The sequence below is a fragment of the Schistocerca gregaria genome, chromosome 5 (genome assembly GCF_023897955.1).
Source record: "Schistocerca gregaria isolate iqSchGreg1 chromosome 5, iqSchGreg1.2, whole genome shotgun sequence".
Classification (NCBI taxonomy): Eukaryota; Metazoa; Arthropoda; class Insecta; order Orthoptera; family Acrididae; genus Schistocerca; species Schistocerca gregaria.
In genome coordinates this window covers 568559771-568578234 of record NC_064924.1, presented here as the reverse complement: position 1 = coordinate 568578234, position 18464 = coordinate 568559771, and the positions used below count along the sequence as shown (strand labels likewise).

Sequence of the window (18464 nt, the reverse complement as noted above, 5' to 3'; positions counted from 1 at the left end):
CTGTTGCCTGGTGCTCCAAGAACCTTGTGTCTTTTGAACTGATGTAACTTAATCGATGTAACTGCATGAGTCAGTTATCCTTTTACCTGTTCTAAGTGAACGAGATCTTACCCCTGTCCCTGTTTTCCGACTCTGATGACAATGTATGAAATGGTGCTTGGATTTTATAATGCATCTGAAGTCCTCTGTGAAAAAAATATGTCATGTCTTGCTAAATATTGGAAAATCCCAGTATATATCGAACACCCTGTTTTCCAACTACGATGTCAACATATGAAGGTGAAAATGGTGTTTGGATTGTATGATGCATCTGAAGAACTCTTTGGAAAAAATATGGCATGTCTTGCTAAATGTTGAAAATCCCAGTATATATATCGAGCACTGAAATAACAGAAGTACATGAAAACACATTATAGAGACAGGTATTTTCAAATCCGAATCCGGTACTTAATTGTAGCAAAGAGTATCAAATTCTATTACAGTTGTTGTAATACAACGCAATAAGCAGACCAAACATGACAACTTCTGTTAGATTGCTGAGGCTGTCAGCAGTTGGATACATAACAACAGTCAACACTACGTGTGCCCACTTGTACCACATACCAGATCACACAGCTAGGGCAGCAACGCTCAGCTTCCGTCCGAGGAGCTAAACGTTAGTGAAGTTGATCCAACATTATGGTAGTTATAAATCTCTCCACAAGAAATTACTTCTGTTTCTTCGATAAAACTCGTGTGGTGCTATCCCGAACTGTGATCGGAACTGTCATCAGAACTCATAATTTCTATAGTGGAAATGGGTCCCTCATTATTGCCATTATCTCATAAACTTAGGAAGGTCATCAGAACTGTGATCACTATTTTATTTTCGTAAAATATAAACCTTCACAGCCGGAAACGTCACAGTTTATAAAATGTTCCAGGCTATTGTGTCGTTGTCGAATTGAATTCACCTTAAAACCCAGCGTTTCGTCCCTATTTGTGGAGGGCATTTTCAAGGGGAAAGTCAAGTGCCAAATTCACCAGCTCTTTATCCCCTGAGTTCATGTGCTTTGTAGTTATACATGCACAAAGCACTCTGGTCCTTTTTCCCTCGGTAGTGCTTTGCTAATTTTATCTCAATAATTCATCTCTAATGAAGTGAATTACTGTCAACAGAAGTGAATGTACACACACACACACACACACACACACACGCACGCACACTATTGTTCTATAAATATATATTACAACTACTTTAAATTAAAAGTTATATAAAATGGAAAATGCTTATTATCCTTTACATTATTTATGTGAATTTTTGCATTGCATTGTGGAGTATGATTTAAAATGTTAATTAGTACTTAATAATTTTGTTTTAATAACAGTTTAACGAACCCACTTACAAACAAAGTGCGGCTGGCATACGGTCGCCAACAAAAAATTAGTAAAATACAAATTATTTACATATTTTTCCTTCAGAATACCTTCATGGAATTCGGCACATACATTAACAAACTGTGTATGACTAACATACATTTTTTTCAAAATTAAGAAATACCTATTTTTAAATTTTCACGATTTAAGAAATTTTTGGGAAAATTTAGCATTTTAATTAATTTGGTGAAGTAGCACATATTTTTAAAGTTTATAATGGACTGGATAAAATTATATAAATTTCAGTTTGGCACATAAAATAGTTTTTGAGATATGGCCATTTTAAGGTTTCAAAATGTGGCAAAAATCGCACAATTTCGGAAACTTTAAAAGTTTATAACTCAAAAACGAAATGTCAAAAAAATTTGGGTCTTGTCTTATTTTGACAGGTAAAATTAAATGACAGAAATTACAAAACTGTGTATCACCAAGATTTACATTTGTTTTTTGTTGGTTGATTTCACTTGCAAAGCTTTTTTACAACCTTTGTCACTACCTCTTCAGACACTGGTTTCAGGAACACTGAGTGGCTTGGCTTATCTGTCTGGTAATTACTTAGTTATTACATCCATGTTCGAGATTTTCTACTGTATCTGTGTAGTTATTATTCAGAATGTTGACGATTTCTGTTTTATCTGTAATGAATTTGTTACTCATTTGATAATAAACATGTGATATTTCTTCGGTTTAGTGTGTATACTTCTGCATTACAGAATTATACAATTTCAATGATACACTGCATTAAAGATCTCTCCAAAAAGTGTTGTTCTTAGTACGGCAGTCGTAGACTGTGGGTATGGGTTGTTGTGTTGGAGTTGCAGGAATTTCGACAATGGTATATAAATTCGGTACTGAGTAAACATTATAATTCTTCCTATAAAACGCTACATTTGTCTGTAGGCTTCACATTTTCTTATTGTACTCTCGAAATATTCTGAGACTACTTATTGTTACAGACCTGGTAATTACCTTTATGCATGTAATGTAGAAGAAAATTTATAATATTCTCCATTTTATACCGTACTCACAGTAACTTGTATTACAAATATAACTTGTATTATTTAAAATTTAGGTTAACACTGATGTTATTCAACGTACGAATTTTTGGCCAATGATAGTTTTTGAGATATGGCCATTTTAAGGTTTCAAAATGTGGCAAATATTTAAAAACATTTAACATGATTCCTTACTTTAATCCAGTGGAACATACTTAGGCACATTAAAAATTCGAGATGGCCTTGCCTCTGATTTGTCGATACTCAGCGTCATCTGAGAATGTCACAAGGTTGATAAGCGAATTAATACCTAGAGAACTTACCGCAATGGTTACGATTTTAGCGAACGCTTTTTGGTGCAAAATTGTTTTCAAATAATAAGTAGCCAAGTTATTAGAAAAAGGAACTTTGCAAAATATGTACGGTATTGTTCGCGCTACAAATAATCGTATATTTACTGGTCTGAAATTTTAGCGCGTTTTTCCTACTTTTGACAACAATCACATAATGTAGTTCTGTTTCTACGGCTCTGGTCATCTTCCAGATCAAGAAAGTTTCACTGTACTTGCCTACCTGCGCCAAAAGGTAGAACTTTCGTTGCTAAAAACATCAAAATTCAGTACTATACGTCATTAGCGAACCTTACTTATCTACGCCACAAACAGAGCTGCAACAACGCTACACAATGACAAACCGTCGTAATCAATATAGCGTTACAAACCAGAACCATTTCCGCCAATTTACTACCGCATACCAACAATTATGAAGACCTCTCGTGGCATTTCCATGCTATAGTGTTTTCCTGGGAACAATAATTTTCTGTTTAATAGATACGTAGGCAACACTAAAAGAAAATTTTCACCATACTGCATGCATAACAGGACAGTTTCAACACCGTACGTTTACATGGTCTTAGTGTACTATTATGCGTACATCATTGAGCTCCAGATAATTTTGCTCCGTGGTAGGTTCAAAACTGACGCTTCTTTATGCTGTGCATAAAAAACAAATGAACAACTTGTTGGCTTGGTTGTCATCAAGATCTCTCCTTCTCACAATTTGGAGGAGCTTGCTTTATATTTATTTATATATAAAGGGCATTACTATGCTACGATGAAAAAAGCGTGTATGCTTTATATCGGTGAGTTTACCTCTGTTCTTGAGGCTACTGTCACCTCATACTAATAGTGTGTGCTCCAGCACGCCTCGTAGTTTTTTTGGAACGTACAGTATGTGAAATATCGACGGTGCTTTAACCGTTAGGAGGAATAGAAAGATCTTCAGTCGTTGCTATCGACACCCAAAATACGCGGTATAAACGGTCGACGAAATGTTGATTTGCGATCTTGGGCGGTCCCCGACGTATACTGTTGATGAAAAGCCCTCAGGTTTCCCAACCGGATAGCGGAGTTTAGATAAAGCGATTTTTCGACGGTTGTCATGCTGTATCTACCTGCGAACATGATCAATATTTTAAGGCTACCAAGCGGTTGGAAATGCGAGAGCTTTTTATCAAACGTACATTTATTATTCCCTACAAATCCTATCGAAATACACAAAGCTTGATGTAAATGCCATTTCGCTTACATTTAGTTTTCCATTTCTTTTCTTGTAATCGACTGGCAACAACGAAATATAATTTACACGGTATTAAAAATACTTTTATTTGTGGTTAGTTTACAGTTATAAAAGTCTATAACAATATGTGAAAACGTGTGCAAACAATGAAATAATAATTTTCGTCCCTACCGGTAGTGTAATATTTTATGTTTGCTGTCAAAAAAATGAGCGTTTGTAGCATACCCCGAGACGCTAGCTCTTTATATAAGTTACCGGTACTGCACACATCGTGGTCCGCATCTTTTTATTCTATGTCCTTGGTCTGCATTAGCGGCTGCAATAGAAAGAACAAAACTTTTGTATTACGTAGCTGGAGCTTATAAATGGATGTTGTACGAGCTATGTAATGTTTATTTTTGACCTTCGGATTCAAATATCGTGGCTTGCTCATGCAAATGCTTAAAGATGGATGACTAAATAACTTTTTCGCTTCTCACTTCATTGTGAACCTAACACAAGTTATTGTATTGAGATTATAATTAGAGTTCATGCAGTTGGAGTGTGAGAATTATGAACTCCGTAACTAAGTATCAGTATATATCCATATGTACACGTGAAACCTGTTGTGTATCGTAGCAGTTAGCTGTCTCTAATTTGAATTTCAGATGTCGTAGAGACAGCATACATACAGAAAACTAATAAAATACATTTTGGTCGGTGCAGGATGTCAGTTTGTGAGATGGTGTACAATGCCTGTTGTCCATGGCCAGCCAAAACAGGAACAGTTAATGCTGTTTGTGGATGGCACTAGAGTTGTCTTTCGATGATGGGCCATATATACGGTAGTCTCCATTGGAGATGGCTCTTCAGATCGAGCTGATCAAGACAACATGTCAACACACTGTAGAGACTGTTGAGTTACAACAGCGGTGTGTGGGCATGCGTTAGCCTGTTGGGAAAAACCCTGTAATGCTGTTCATGAATGGCAGCACAACAGTTCGAAACACCTGATTGACATACAGCCCTGGGATAATCATGAGTGTGCTCCTGCTGTCATTTGAAATCACACCCCAAACTACAACTCCAGGTATAGGTCCAGTGTGTCTAGTATGCAGACAGGTTGGTTGCAGGCCCTTATCTTGTCTCCATCTAACTAACACAGGCGTCACTGGCACCGAGGCAGATCAGCTTTCATCAGAAAACACAACAGTCAGTGGAATGCATGCTACAGGGCATCTGGCCCGGATCTGTCCTTGAAGTAACACATTAGTACAAGTTACTTTGTGTTACTGTGGTGCCAACTGTTGCTTAAATTCCTCTTGCAGATGCAGCACAATGCAACAGGAAAACATGCCGAATGAGCTGGTCTTCCCTCTTGAAGTTCCACAGGCCATCTGGAGCCCTGTCTTCTTGTGACCATACATTTTTGCATCCAATGCTGCCAGCAGTAGTTGTACTGTAGTGACATTCCTGCCATGTCCTTCTGCAATATCGCAGAAGGAACATCCAGCTTCTCGTAGCCCTATTACACGAGCTCGTTCACACTCAGTGAGGTAATGATGATAGTTTCTTTGACATCTTAAAGACATTCTTGACTAACATCAGCTCTCCACAACCAGTCTCAACAGGAACTAAAGCTCACAACTGTTGCAGCGTGTATTTAAAGCAATCCTGTTCTGCATCCTCACAGAGGCACTACTAGTGCCACTCTTATGCAGCTGGCATGAAATTTGAATAGACATAAATTTTCAGCCACGGAAACAGCCTACCAACTTTTGTTTATGTCGTACAACCCTTTCTTGGTGTACGATTGATTTTTTCCATCAGTGTGTGAAACAAGCAAGATTTTCTTTTTATTCTTTAAATTACCATTACCCAGAAGTAGAGTGCGAACATTATAATTTAGCAGTCAGCTGTGATGTAAGCAAAGGAGAACAACAAACATCCACAGGAAACAAGCCCCGCCTCTCACTCATAGGATTGATAGCCTAAGTCCATGTCCTGTGCTCCTGCAGAGCCACAACCAAATCAACACAGTGATCAAAGATTCCTTCTGTGTTGTGAGGCTCATACTCGAGCCTAGTCATGGAATAGATTAGTTTCTCTACCTACAGGGCTGGTAGCCTATGTCCATGTCCTGTGCTCCAGCGAAACCACAGCTGAACTGACATAGCGATCGAATATTCCTTCTAGTGTTGTGAGGGTTGTACTCGAGCCTAGTCATGGACTAGATTAGTTTCTCTGCTCATTTCAAATTGAGACAAAAAAAAAGAAGCAAAGAAAAGTGGAGTAGACAAAGAATACCATAGAATAATGGCTACAGCACAAGTGTTTTCTGGGGTTGGCAGTATCATAATATGGTAGTTCAGGACCAATACACCCCGCCCCTCAAAATATTAATACACAGCCTTTGGAGACTGCATTAACACAGTATGACAAATCGAGAAGTTATTTATTTGTAATTAGAAATGTTTGGTCATAGTTAATTAATCAAACAACATAGCAATATGTAATAAGAAACATGAGATTTTCTTCGGAGGGCATACCCAGTATATGGAAATACTGTATGAATGTTTTCATGCCTCTTCAGAAATATTTCAACCATATAATGTATTTTTTCATGAAAATCATGAACAGTGTAATGCTATGCAATTAATGTCAGTTCCAATTCAGCACTAGAAAATTCACTGAAAAGCCAAAGAAACTAGCACACGCGCACAATGTAGTGTAGGACCCCCACAAGCATGCAGAAGTGCCACAATACAATGTGGCATGGACTCAGTTAATGCCTGAAGTAGTGCTGGAGGGAATTGACATCATGAATTTTGCAGGGCTGTCCATAAATCCATAAGAGAATGAGGGGCTGGAGATCTCTTCTGAACAGCACGTTGCAAGGCATCCCAGATATGCTCAATAATGTTCATCTCTGGGGAGTTTGGTAGCCTGAAGAAGTGTTTAAACTCAGAAATGTGTTCCTTGAGCGAACCTGTAGCAATTCTGGACGTGTGGGGTGTCACATTGTCCTGCTGGAATTGTCCAAATCCTTTGGAATGCACAATGCATATGTGTGGATGCAGATGACCACACAGGAGTTTTACGTATGTGTCACCTGTCAGAGTCATATCTAGAAGTAAAAGGGGTCCCATATCACTCCAATTCCACATGCCCCACACCATTATAAAGCCTCCACCAGCTTGAACAGTCCCCTGCTGACATGCAGGGTCCATGGATTTATGAGGTTGTCTCCATACCTGTACACGTCCATATGCCCAATACAATTTGAAACAATACCCATCTGACCAGGCAACATGTTTCCAGTCATCAATAGTCCAGTGTCAGAGCTGACGGGCCCAGGCCTTCAGCTCTGAAAGCCAATGGCAATGATATTTTGTTGAATGGTTCGCATGCTGACACTTGTTGATGGCCCAGCATTGAAATCTGGAAATTTATGGAAGGGTTGCCACTTCTGTCATGTTGAACGATTCTTATCAGTTGTTGTTGATCCCGTTCTTGCAGGGTCTTTTTCTGGCCATAGCAGTGTCAGAGATTTGATGTTTTATGGAATTCCTGATATTCACGGTACACTCGTCAAATGGTCATTGTTACTTCAGAGATGCTGTGTCCCATTGCTTGTGCACTGAATATAACACCACGTTGACATTCACTCAAATCATGATAACCAGTCACTGCAGCAGGAGTAACCAATGTAACAACCATGCCAAACACTTAGTGTCTTATATAGGCACTGCCAACCGCAGCGCCGTATTCTGCCTGTTTACATATCTCTGTATTTGAATATGTATGCCTACACCAGTTTCTTTGGCACTTCAATGTCTAACCTGATTGAGACTTGAACTTCATTTAATTCTGGATGTGGGTATGATTGCAGTCAGTCACATTTATCAAAATTCATTAACTAGGTGCCTTAATTATTGATGTCATCATCATCATCAACACTTGATATGTACTGCAGTATAATTTATGTTATTAATGTACTATTTATTTATTAATACATCTTTAAACTTTTAGACCTACTTGCAGCTGGTTTTAAATGAATAAATAAATAAAAGAAATTGTGCTACAATAAGTATCAAGTGGCTCATTATGACATTGTACTACAATTGGTATCAAGTGGCTTATGATAACCTGTGGGTATGACAGTAATAATGGACTTTCAACAATATGGGAAAATATAGATTTCTACTTACTGTAAATATGGCAGATAAGAACAATTAAAAGAAACAGCTTTACTTTTGCCTGTCTGCAACTAACAGTGTCATTGTTATGATTAGTAGCAATTTATCTTTTACTACAATGTTGGTATTCCAACCTGTAGTTTCCATTGTTTCATAATGGACTTTAATAAACATGACTGTCTGTAAAAGCTCCATTAGGTTGCTAGAGAGGTGGTGCAGAGGTAGGATGCTGGACTTGCATTCAGGGTGGTGCAGAGGTAGGATGCTGGACTTGCATTCAGAAACATGCCAGCTGAGGTCCCCATCTAACAATTAGAGTGTACCCAGATTGTATGTAGTTTCTCTAACACGTTTTATGCAAATGTTGGGATGGTTTCCTTGAAAAGTACATGTCCAATTTCCCTCCATGCCCTTCTACAGTGTGACTCTGTTCTCCGTCTCAAATGACCACGCTGTTGACAGGATGTTAAACCCAGCTCATTCGCCCATTTTTGGCTTAGTCCTTCCATCTGTCTTTGAACCTGGAGAATGTCTTGCGTATTTACATATCTACAAATCCTCTACAGTTCCACTTCACTTGTATTTTAGCCAGAATTATGTTTACCACATCAGTCTGTTCTGTTTGTTTGCCTTCCTCTCTTAGTAATTTCCAATGTGGATCTCTCTATTGCTTGCTTAGTCACCCCAAGACTTAGTGGTGTTCTCATTAAATTTCCACATTTAACTGTCCAAACTCAAAAATGGTTATACATAGTGACTGTATGCTACAATTTCGGGTACATGGGAAATAAAGATTTGAAAACTCCATGTAATTTTCAAATACTATAGATTCTGTTTTTTTACTCATGTATTTACGTATGTTTATGTAGCTGCCATATACACTGAAGTGCCAAAGAAATTGGCATGTGTATTGAAACACAGAGATACGTAAACAGGCAGTATACGGCGCTGCAGTCGGCAATGCCTATATAAGACAACAAGCATCTAGCGCAGCTCTTAGACAGGTTACTGCTGCTACAGTGGCAGGTTTTGAAGATTTAAGTGAGTTTGAATGTGGTGTTATAGTCAGTGCATGAGCAATGGGACACAGCACCTTTGAATTCATGGTGTCAATTCCCTCCAGCACTACTTCAGACATTAGTTGAGTCCAGGCAATGTTGTGTAGTGGCACTTCTGCTTGCTTGCAGAGGCCCTACACTACATTAGACACATGTACCAATTTCTTTCACTCTTCAGTTGTAACTTATAATAATTTACTGACCAGCTCTGCATGTTCATTGTTAATTTGTAGCTACTGATTGCTTTTAAGCAAGTTGATTATACTTTATTTTAGTTTTATTAACTAATTTTCAGTCCTTTGAAAATTGCAGCATTACGTTATTTCATGCTTGTATAATTTTGACTCTGTTGTTACTTACTGTGCCATCTGCCATACTGACTGATGAAATGTGATATGTACCCATCACTACTTTCTGTTTTGTCTTATTCATGCTCTTATTGTATTGGGTTGTTTCCTTTATCCAGATTTAACTGTGTGTTTTCATATATTTTAAAGAACTTTTGGATAGTTTTATTCAGTCCAGTATATTGTGTCACATTCCAGTTTGTTGTTTACATGAAATGCTTAACTGCTCTTTCATAAATGACTTACTTCATTTGAAACTTTCTTTTCTTCTGCCTCTTCCATACTTACATAATTCTTAACCATCGTTGTTTCCTTATTACCTTTTTGTGCATATCAGTATATTCTTAATTTTCTAAGATGCTGAACTTGTTATTTAATTATTTACCTCATGAAGCCCTACATCCTTATTCTTTAATAAATTATCATAACTTACACTTATGATTTCTTCCCTTGGCAGTCTATTTATTTTTAAGATTTCATTTATGTTACTCTGTGTTTTATTAGTATGCTGATATGAATTTCTATATTGGTTTTCTGTAAGAATCTGTTCAGGAAAAATATGTTTTTCTTTGTAAATTAAATTTCACTATCTGTTCAGATTGTCTTGTTGTTTTCAGTTCAAAGACTGGTTTGATGCAGCGTGTCATGCTAGTCTGACACGTGAAAGTCGCTTCATCCCTGCAGAGCTACTGCAGCCTACATTGATTTGAGCCTGTTGATTGTATTTGACTATGGTCTAGAGATTGCTCCTTTGACTATTAATCAAAACATCCTTGCATCAGTCCTGGCCAGTTCTTATATTTTGAATAAAAATAATCAGCATTTGCAGCCTAAGACTTCTGGCATATGGAGCCCCCTCATTCTGCCAGTGGCCTTGTCAAAAAGGATGAGGAAGTAAGGAGGATCAAGGAACCCTCTTGCCATTCAGTTGGAAAAGTGCCCCTCAATTTGAGAGAATGAGCAATAGAATGAGGATGCAGAAGACTGTGGGAAGCACTGCATCAAAGACATATAGTGTCTATCCACAGGAACTACGGCCTGTAACTAAAAAAGTGTCATGATGACATCTTCTTTGACAAAATATTCTGGGTTAGTCCTCCATTTGAAACCCAAGGAGAGGATTATTGAGGCAGAGATGACTGTTACAAAAATACTGAAAAACCAATGAAACAGAACATTTTACTCATCAGATAATGAAATGTCAGAAGTCTGGCTATGATACGAAAGTTAGAAAATCTGAGTAGTGAAATGCTTAGGCTTAGTATAGATGCAATAGAAGTTATGGAAATGAAATGAAAAGAAGATAAAGATTAGTTGATAGGGTAATGTTAACATTAGCAGAAGACTGTATAACAGGAGCTACAGAGTGAGAAAGACAGTGAGTGAATGAGTTGCTGTGGCCAGCTGACTGATAAGATTATTTTCATCTGAACTGACAGTAAACCAAACCAAACCAAAACAGAAATAGTTCAGATAAGCAAGGCAATGTCACAAGCAGAAGTACATGGGACTCTGGCTCCAGAACAACACAAAATGGGAGGTACAAATTCAATATTTGCAAAGAAAACTAAGCAAAACCTGTTACATGATACGGATCTTAAAATCTTGTTGCAGCAAAGCCAGCCTGTTTAATGTATACTACTCCTATGTGCATTCTGTAATTAACTATGGCATAATCTTTTGGGAGCAATACAACAACAAATATTAAACTTTTTAGGATGCAAAAGAGAATACTAAGATTTATAGAAGGGGTAAACAATACAAAATCATGCAGACCCAAATTCAAAAAACTGTCAGTTCTTCCTCTTCCTTGCATTTTTATCTATGAAACATCAGTTTTCATCAAACAGTATATCGATAGACACCCAGATATCTTATTAAAAAATGAAGATATACATGCACACAATACAAGGCAAAAATCTGACCTTCATATGAAACAGGTGAGAACATCTACATCTACATCTACATGACTACTCTGCAATTCACATTTAAGTGCTTGGCAGAGGGTTCATCGAACCACAATCTTACTATCTCTCTACTATTCCACTCCCGAACAGCGAGCGGGAAAAACGAACACCTAAACCTTTCTGTTCGAGCTCTGATTTCTCTTATTTTATTTTGATGATCATTCCTACCTATGTAGGTTGGGCTCAACAAAATATTTTCGCATTTGGAAGAGAAAGTTGGTGACTGAAATTTCGTAAAAAGGTCTCGCCACGACGAAAAACGTCTTTGCTGTAATGACTTCCATCCCAACTCGTGTATCAGATCTGCCACACTCTCTCGCCTATAACGTGATAATACAAAACGAGCTGCCCGTTTTTGCACCCTTTCGATGTCCTCCGTCAATCCCACCTGGTAAGGATCCCACACCGCGCAGCAATATTCTAACAGAGGACAAATGAGTGTAGTGTAAGCTGTCTCTTTAGTGGACTTGTTGCATCTTCTAAGTATTCTGCCAATGAAACGCAACCTTTGGCTCGCCTTCCCGACAATATTATCTATGTGGTCCTTCCAACTGAAGTTGTTCGTAATTTTAACACCCAGGTACTTAGTTGAATTGACAGCCTTGAGAATTGTACTATTTATCAAGTAATCGAATTCCAACGGATTTCTTTTGGAACTCATGTGGATCATCTCACACTTATCGTTATTTAGCGTCAACTGCCACCTGACACACCATACAGCAATCTTTTCTAAATCACTTTGCAACTGATACTGGTCTTCGGATGACCTTACTAGACGGTAAATTACAGCATCATCTGCGAACAATCTAAGAGAACTGCTCAGATTGTCACCCAGGTCATTTATATAGATCAGGAACAGCAGAGGTCCCAGGACGCTTCCCTGGGGAACACCTGATATCACTTCAGTTTTACTCGATGATTTGCTGTCTATTACTACGAACTGCGACCTTCCTGACAGGAAATCACGAATCCAGTCGCACAACTGAGACGATACCCCATAGGTCCGCAGCTTGATTAGAAGTCGCTTGTGAGGAACGGTGTCAAAAGTTTTCCGGAAATCTAGAAATACGGAATCAACTTGAGAACCCCTGTCGATAGTGGCCATTACTTCGTGCGAATAAAAAGCTAGCTGCGTTGCACAAGAGCGATGTTTTCTGAAGCCATGCTGATTACGTGTCAATAGATCATTCCCTTCAAGGTGATTCATAATGTTTGAATACAGTATATGCTCCAAAACCCTACTGCAAACTGACATCAATGATATAGGTCTGTAGTTAAATGGATTACTCCTACTACACTTCTTGAACACTGGTGCGACCTGCGCAATTTTCCAATCTGTAGGTACAGATCTATCGGTGAGCGAGCGGTTGTATATGACTGCTAAGTAGGGAGCTATAGTATCAGCGTAATCTGAAAGGAACCTAATCGGTATACAATCTGGGCCTGAAGACTTGCTCGTATCAAGCGATTTGAGTTGCTTCGCAACCCCTAAGGTATCTACTTCTAAGAAACTCATGCTAGCAGATGTTCATGTTTCAAATTCTGGAATATACATTCGTCTTCCCTGGTGAAGGAATTTCGGAAAACTGCGTTCAATAACTCCGCTTTAGCGGCACAGTTGTCGGTAACAGTACCATCGGCACTGCGCAGCGAAGGTATTGACTGCGTCTTGCCGCTTGTGTACTTTACATATGACCAGAATTTCTTCGGATTTTCTACCAAATTTCGAGACAATGTTTCGTTGTGGAACCTATTAAAGGCATCTCACATCGAAGTACGTGCTAAATTTCGCGCGTCTGTAAATTTTAGCCCATCTTCGGGATTTCGCGTTCTTCTGAACTTCGCATGCTTTTTCCGTTTCCTCTGCAACAGTGTTCGGACCTTTTTTGTGTACCACGGGGGATCCGTTCCATCTCTTACCAATTTATGAGGTATGAATCTCTCAATTGCGGTTGCTACTATATCTTTGAATTTGAGCCACATCTCGTCTACATTCGCATAGTCAGTTCACTGTGCCAAAAAGGCACACTACATACTGGGATAAAGATTTTCAATAATCTACCTAACCATATTAAATCAATAGGTAAACTCTGTAGTTTTAAGGCTGAAGTAAAGGCATATTTAATTGATCATTGCTTTTACAGTCTGACAGAATATACAAAAGCCAAACAACAAAAATAAAGATGCATTATTGATATTCTACTTTATATATTGCCTGTAATGTCTGTTGTATGTATGAATCTTTGCCAAATTACTTCAATATCTAGTCCTTAGGACTGCAATACAAACTGTATTTTATCTTGTAAATACCTAACTATGTCCAATATCCTTGTATATATTCTATACATATAGGATTTAAAGGACTAAATAAATAAATTTAAATAAATAAATTTATAGATTACTGAATGGATAATTTGCAGGCTTATTGATTTTTTGTTAACACCTCTCAATAAGGAATAATACTGTCTATTACATAAAAGCGATTGCATGTCTCTCCTGATTCTGGCAATTAGCCCCTCTTCAGTCTTCCCCCCACCCCCTCCCTTCCCCCCGCCCCCTCCCTTCCCCCGCCCTCTCCCCCCCCCCCCCCCATGAACCATGGACCTTGCTTTTAGTGGGGAGGCTTGTGTGCCTCAGCGATACAGATAGCCATACAGTAGGTGCAACCATAACGGAGGGGTATCTGTTGAGAGGCCAGACAAATGTGTGGTTCCTGGAGAGGGGTAGCAGCCTTTTCAGTAGTCGCAGGGGCAACAGTCTGGATGATTGACTGATCTGGCCTTGTAACACCAACCAAAAAGGCCTTGCTGTGCTGGTACTGCGAACGGCTGAAAGCAAGGGGAAACTACAGTCATAATTTTTCCCGAGTTCATGCAGCTTCACTGTATTCATGGAGAGCTGCATCAAACCAGTCACAGGACTGAAGACCACAACAACAACAACAACAACAACAACTTTCTTTCTACTGTGTAATAATTTAATGCCTCATCTCATCCACTGTTTGTTTGGGACACCACTGCTGCCACATTTCACACTTTTCTTTGGGAAACAACTGTTAAAATGCACAGAAATTTACTGATAAGTCCATTAAATTAAATTAAGATTTTACATCCATTGCCTGATATACATCTTTCCAGCTGATGCTCTGCATTTTCATTCTAAAGCTGTTGTGATTTCATTAATTATTCTAATGGTTTTTCCTAGTTAACACACCATTTAGAGTTTTAGAGTTTATCATGTTGTCTATATGGCTAATTAGCTGTCACAGTCTCATAACTCTTTTAGAACTGGATGATTACAATTTAAAAAATTAGAGATATGCCAATGTTCTGCAGGTCCTCAAGGAAAGGTAAAACTCCTTCACACACACACACACACACACACACACACACACACACACACACACACACACAAACACACATATGCACGTCCCATTTTCCACTATCATTTCATCGTGTATTTTCTAAGTTTGCCATTCAGTTGTTAAATTATTGATTTTGTAATCTTTTCAGTTTTGTTAATGGCAACTACAACAATGGAACACGCAATGAGGACTGCATTGGGACTGCCTAGTCGCGTAAGTTCTCACACGTAACTTATAGCTTTACATAATAGTTATTTTTTGTTACAGTCATGGCTTTGTCAATTGAACAATGCTTCCTCCTAACTTCATACTAATAAAATAAGGAAATATGTTGTTCTCAGATTTGTTCTTCTTCAGAATTCTCCAGGAAGTAAATATTGAAGTCTGCGTGCGCCAGTATCCCAGAGTATTTTCTAAAACTGGAGGTTAACATATGCCCAAGCTTGCTCAGAAAATTTAAGAATTTAGAAATGAGGAATCTGTAAACTGCACCCACAAACAATTTCAGTTCGTCAGATACAAACTTTACTTGAAAAGTGCTGTGAGGATATGACCCACTTGAATTAAATGAGGCCTGTGTATTTACATTTCTTGGCATTTCACTTAATTACAAATTATGTTGTGTGGTTTCTGATTTCTTTACTAGTTCATTAGTTAATTCCTTGTTGATTTACAATTCCATCTGCTAGTGTACCCACATTTTAATAAAACAAGTGCTTGCGGCTTTCCATTATTAAGTTTTCACTTAAAAGATTGACTATGTATGTTTCATAAATACCACCTTGATCAAGCCATCAAAATCGAGTGTTGGCTGAGATTATACCTTCCCAAAGTTCCAATCACCATTCCAAGCTAATTTAAGAATTATTCCCAGAAGAAATGAGTACTCTGACAGTGCAATAAATGGGGCACTACTTGAACTGGAGTGTCTGATGAACAAGATCCATATTAACCCTATGAGTGCTGTGGGCCAGTTAATGTGTCATGGTCCACCGCTCCACAAGTGCTGAGGATGTGTTTAAATGCGTATTCTGGGTTTTCCTTAAGCATTATTGACATGTTTATGAGTCCCATTCCAATGACCCTCTCCCCATTCCAATGACCCTCTCACTGCTGTGGACAAGTTACGTCCATATGTCAGTCAAGTAAAGGTTTCAAGTATTTATCATACAACATACAAGTCTCTGTGCTTGGTATAATTTGCAAAAAATCTCTTTTTGACATCTTGAACTGTTTATGGAATATTACTATTGATATGACCATGTGATTCCTGATGTACAGGGGGACAATTGGGCCCACTGTGTGCAATCATCTGCTCAATATAAAACTCGGTATCTTGAGAACAAAATGAGATGGTGTTCTGCCTCAGTTTTAAATAAAATCTCAAAATATTATCTGCATTTCATACACAGCAATGTATGAACTGAAATCAACCATAGACAAAGTTTATGCAATATGTTTCTATCTCTGAAAATTCTTTAAAATCTCGAGCAGTGGTTTACTTATTTTGATGCAGCATACTAACTATGATGGGTAATGAAAAGAAATTCAATATATTATCAAACAAAGGTATCAGTCTGTAAGATGTGCAAAAATCTAATTTTTTCACCAAATAGTTTTGTTAAATTGGTTGATAAGTATTTCATTGTGGCTGGAATGCCATCTCTCAGGACAGGTAGCAGCATTAGGCAATCAGTACGGTGACAACAAAGCCACTCTCAGTACAGAATGCAGAGAGTGTGTCTATAGCAGTCAAAGGGTTTGGGAAAGTTTACCTCCTATTCACAAATACGGTCACAGGTCACATCAGAAGAATGTTGTGAAGACATGACACTGATATAATAACCAACAAGAAAGATGCATAATTATGTGAATACTGCCAAGGACGCACACAGAATTACTAGCTTTCGCAACTGATGGTTGCTTCTTCAGGAAAGAGGGAAGGAGAGGGAAAGATGAAAGGATGTGGGTTTTAAGGGAAAGGGTAAGGAGTCATTCCAATCTCGGGAGTGGAAAGACTTCCCTTAGGGAGAAAAAGGACAGGTGTACACTCGCTCACACACACATATCCATCCGCACATACACAGACACAAGCAGACATATTTTCCCATGTGGAAGTTTCTTTATATATATATATATATATATATATATATATATATATATATATATATATATATATATATACACACACACGAACACACAGTTGATATTTAGATATAACACACATAATTAAAGCACTTTTGTACATATTATTTATTTAGATCATAGCAACAGTCAGATAAAAATTACTATTGGCATAGACTACATAAATATAATTGTTTAGTATGAAGCTATTCCAGGTATTCTTTTACACTATAATAGCAGTTGGTCATTAAAAATTTGAATACTGCTTTTTTAAATGAAGACAATTTTTTTATTTCTTTTATCTTTACCGGTAGTTTGTTATACAATCTGCTTCCTTGTATGTTTGTTTGTTTCTGCGCCAAAGCCTTGTTAACTCTTTTTATATGAATGTCATTGCACTTTCTTGTGTTGTAAGTATGTAGATCCGAGTTGGATTGGAAATTGTTAATATTTCTTCTTAAATTAATTATACTTTTCTGTATATAGAGACACGGTAGGGGTAGAATATTCAGCTGTTTAAATAATTGCTTTGAAGGAGTTAGCCTTGAACTGTTGGTAATTATTCTAACAGCTCGGTTTTGTAGAGTGAAGATGGTTTTGAGATTTTTCTTACTATGACCCCAGAAGGTGAGGCCATAGGTAATAGCAGAATGTATATAAGCAAAGTAAACAGTTCTGCTACATTCCCTACTACATACAAAACTAATAACACGTAAAGTAAAGCAAGCAGAGCTTAACCTATGCAACAGATTGAGGATATGGGATTTCCAGTCTAAATTTTCGTCTATATGTACACCTAAGAATTTTGTGGTAGCAACTCTCACAATTTCTTTATTTTGTATTCTGAGATCTAGATCAGAGTGTGACTTTCCTTTCCTGTAATGGATATAATTTGTTCACTTCAAACCAATTTTGCAAATATTCTACAACTCTGGTTGCAGATGTTGGCAATACCCAGTTTATGCCAGTTACTACAATGTTTGTGTCATCTGCAAACAGTGTTATACGAGTACCATTTAGTGGAATCTTGATATCATTTATGTAAAGAAGAAATAGGAGAGGTCCTAGAACACTCTCCTGCGGTACCCCATCTGGCACAGTCTGAATATCCGATCTGTAAACAATACATTGGTTTTTACTGTTTGTTGTTGCAATTTCTACTACCTGTTTCCTATTATGGAGATATGACTGAAACCACTTTTTAGCTACTCCTCGTATACCGACATATTCTAATTTGTCTAGCAGGATATCATGTTGGACAGTATCAAATGCCTTTGAATTAACAGATCATACACTGTACCAAGAAACCACCCAATTTGATCCTCCTGTATTAGAATCTTAGGTAAAATTATGACTATGATAGGATTCATGAGAGAGCATAGAAATAAAAAATGAAAAAAGCAGCTTTAATGGAACAGAAGGACTGAAATTATAAAA

The 18464-nt window shown here is 37.8% G+C and overlaps 1 protein-coding gene across 2 annotated transcripts in view; it reads left to right on the top strand.

Moving 5' to 3' along the window:
* The first annotated feature begins 3178 nt into the window (after positions 1–3178).
* LOC126272650 (uncharacterized protein CG45076-like) overlaps positions 3179–18464 on the top strand; it is a 105452-nt gene continuing 90166 nt past the window's right edge. The window contains exons 1-2 of one of the 2 annotated variants that reach the window (XM_049975653.1): positions 3179–3552; positions 15052–15116. In XM_049975653.1, coding sequence (XP_049831610.1) covers positions 3525–3552; positions 15052–15116 — 93 coding nt within the window. In that variant the 5' untranslated portion in view covers positions 3179–3524. The remainder of the gene's footprint in view (positions 3553–15051; positions 15117–18464) is intronic. The other variant, XM_049975654.1, reaches the window with a different exon arrangement.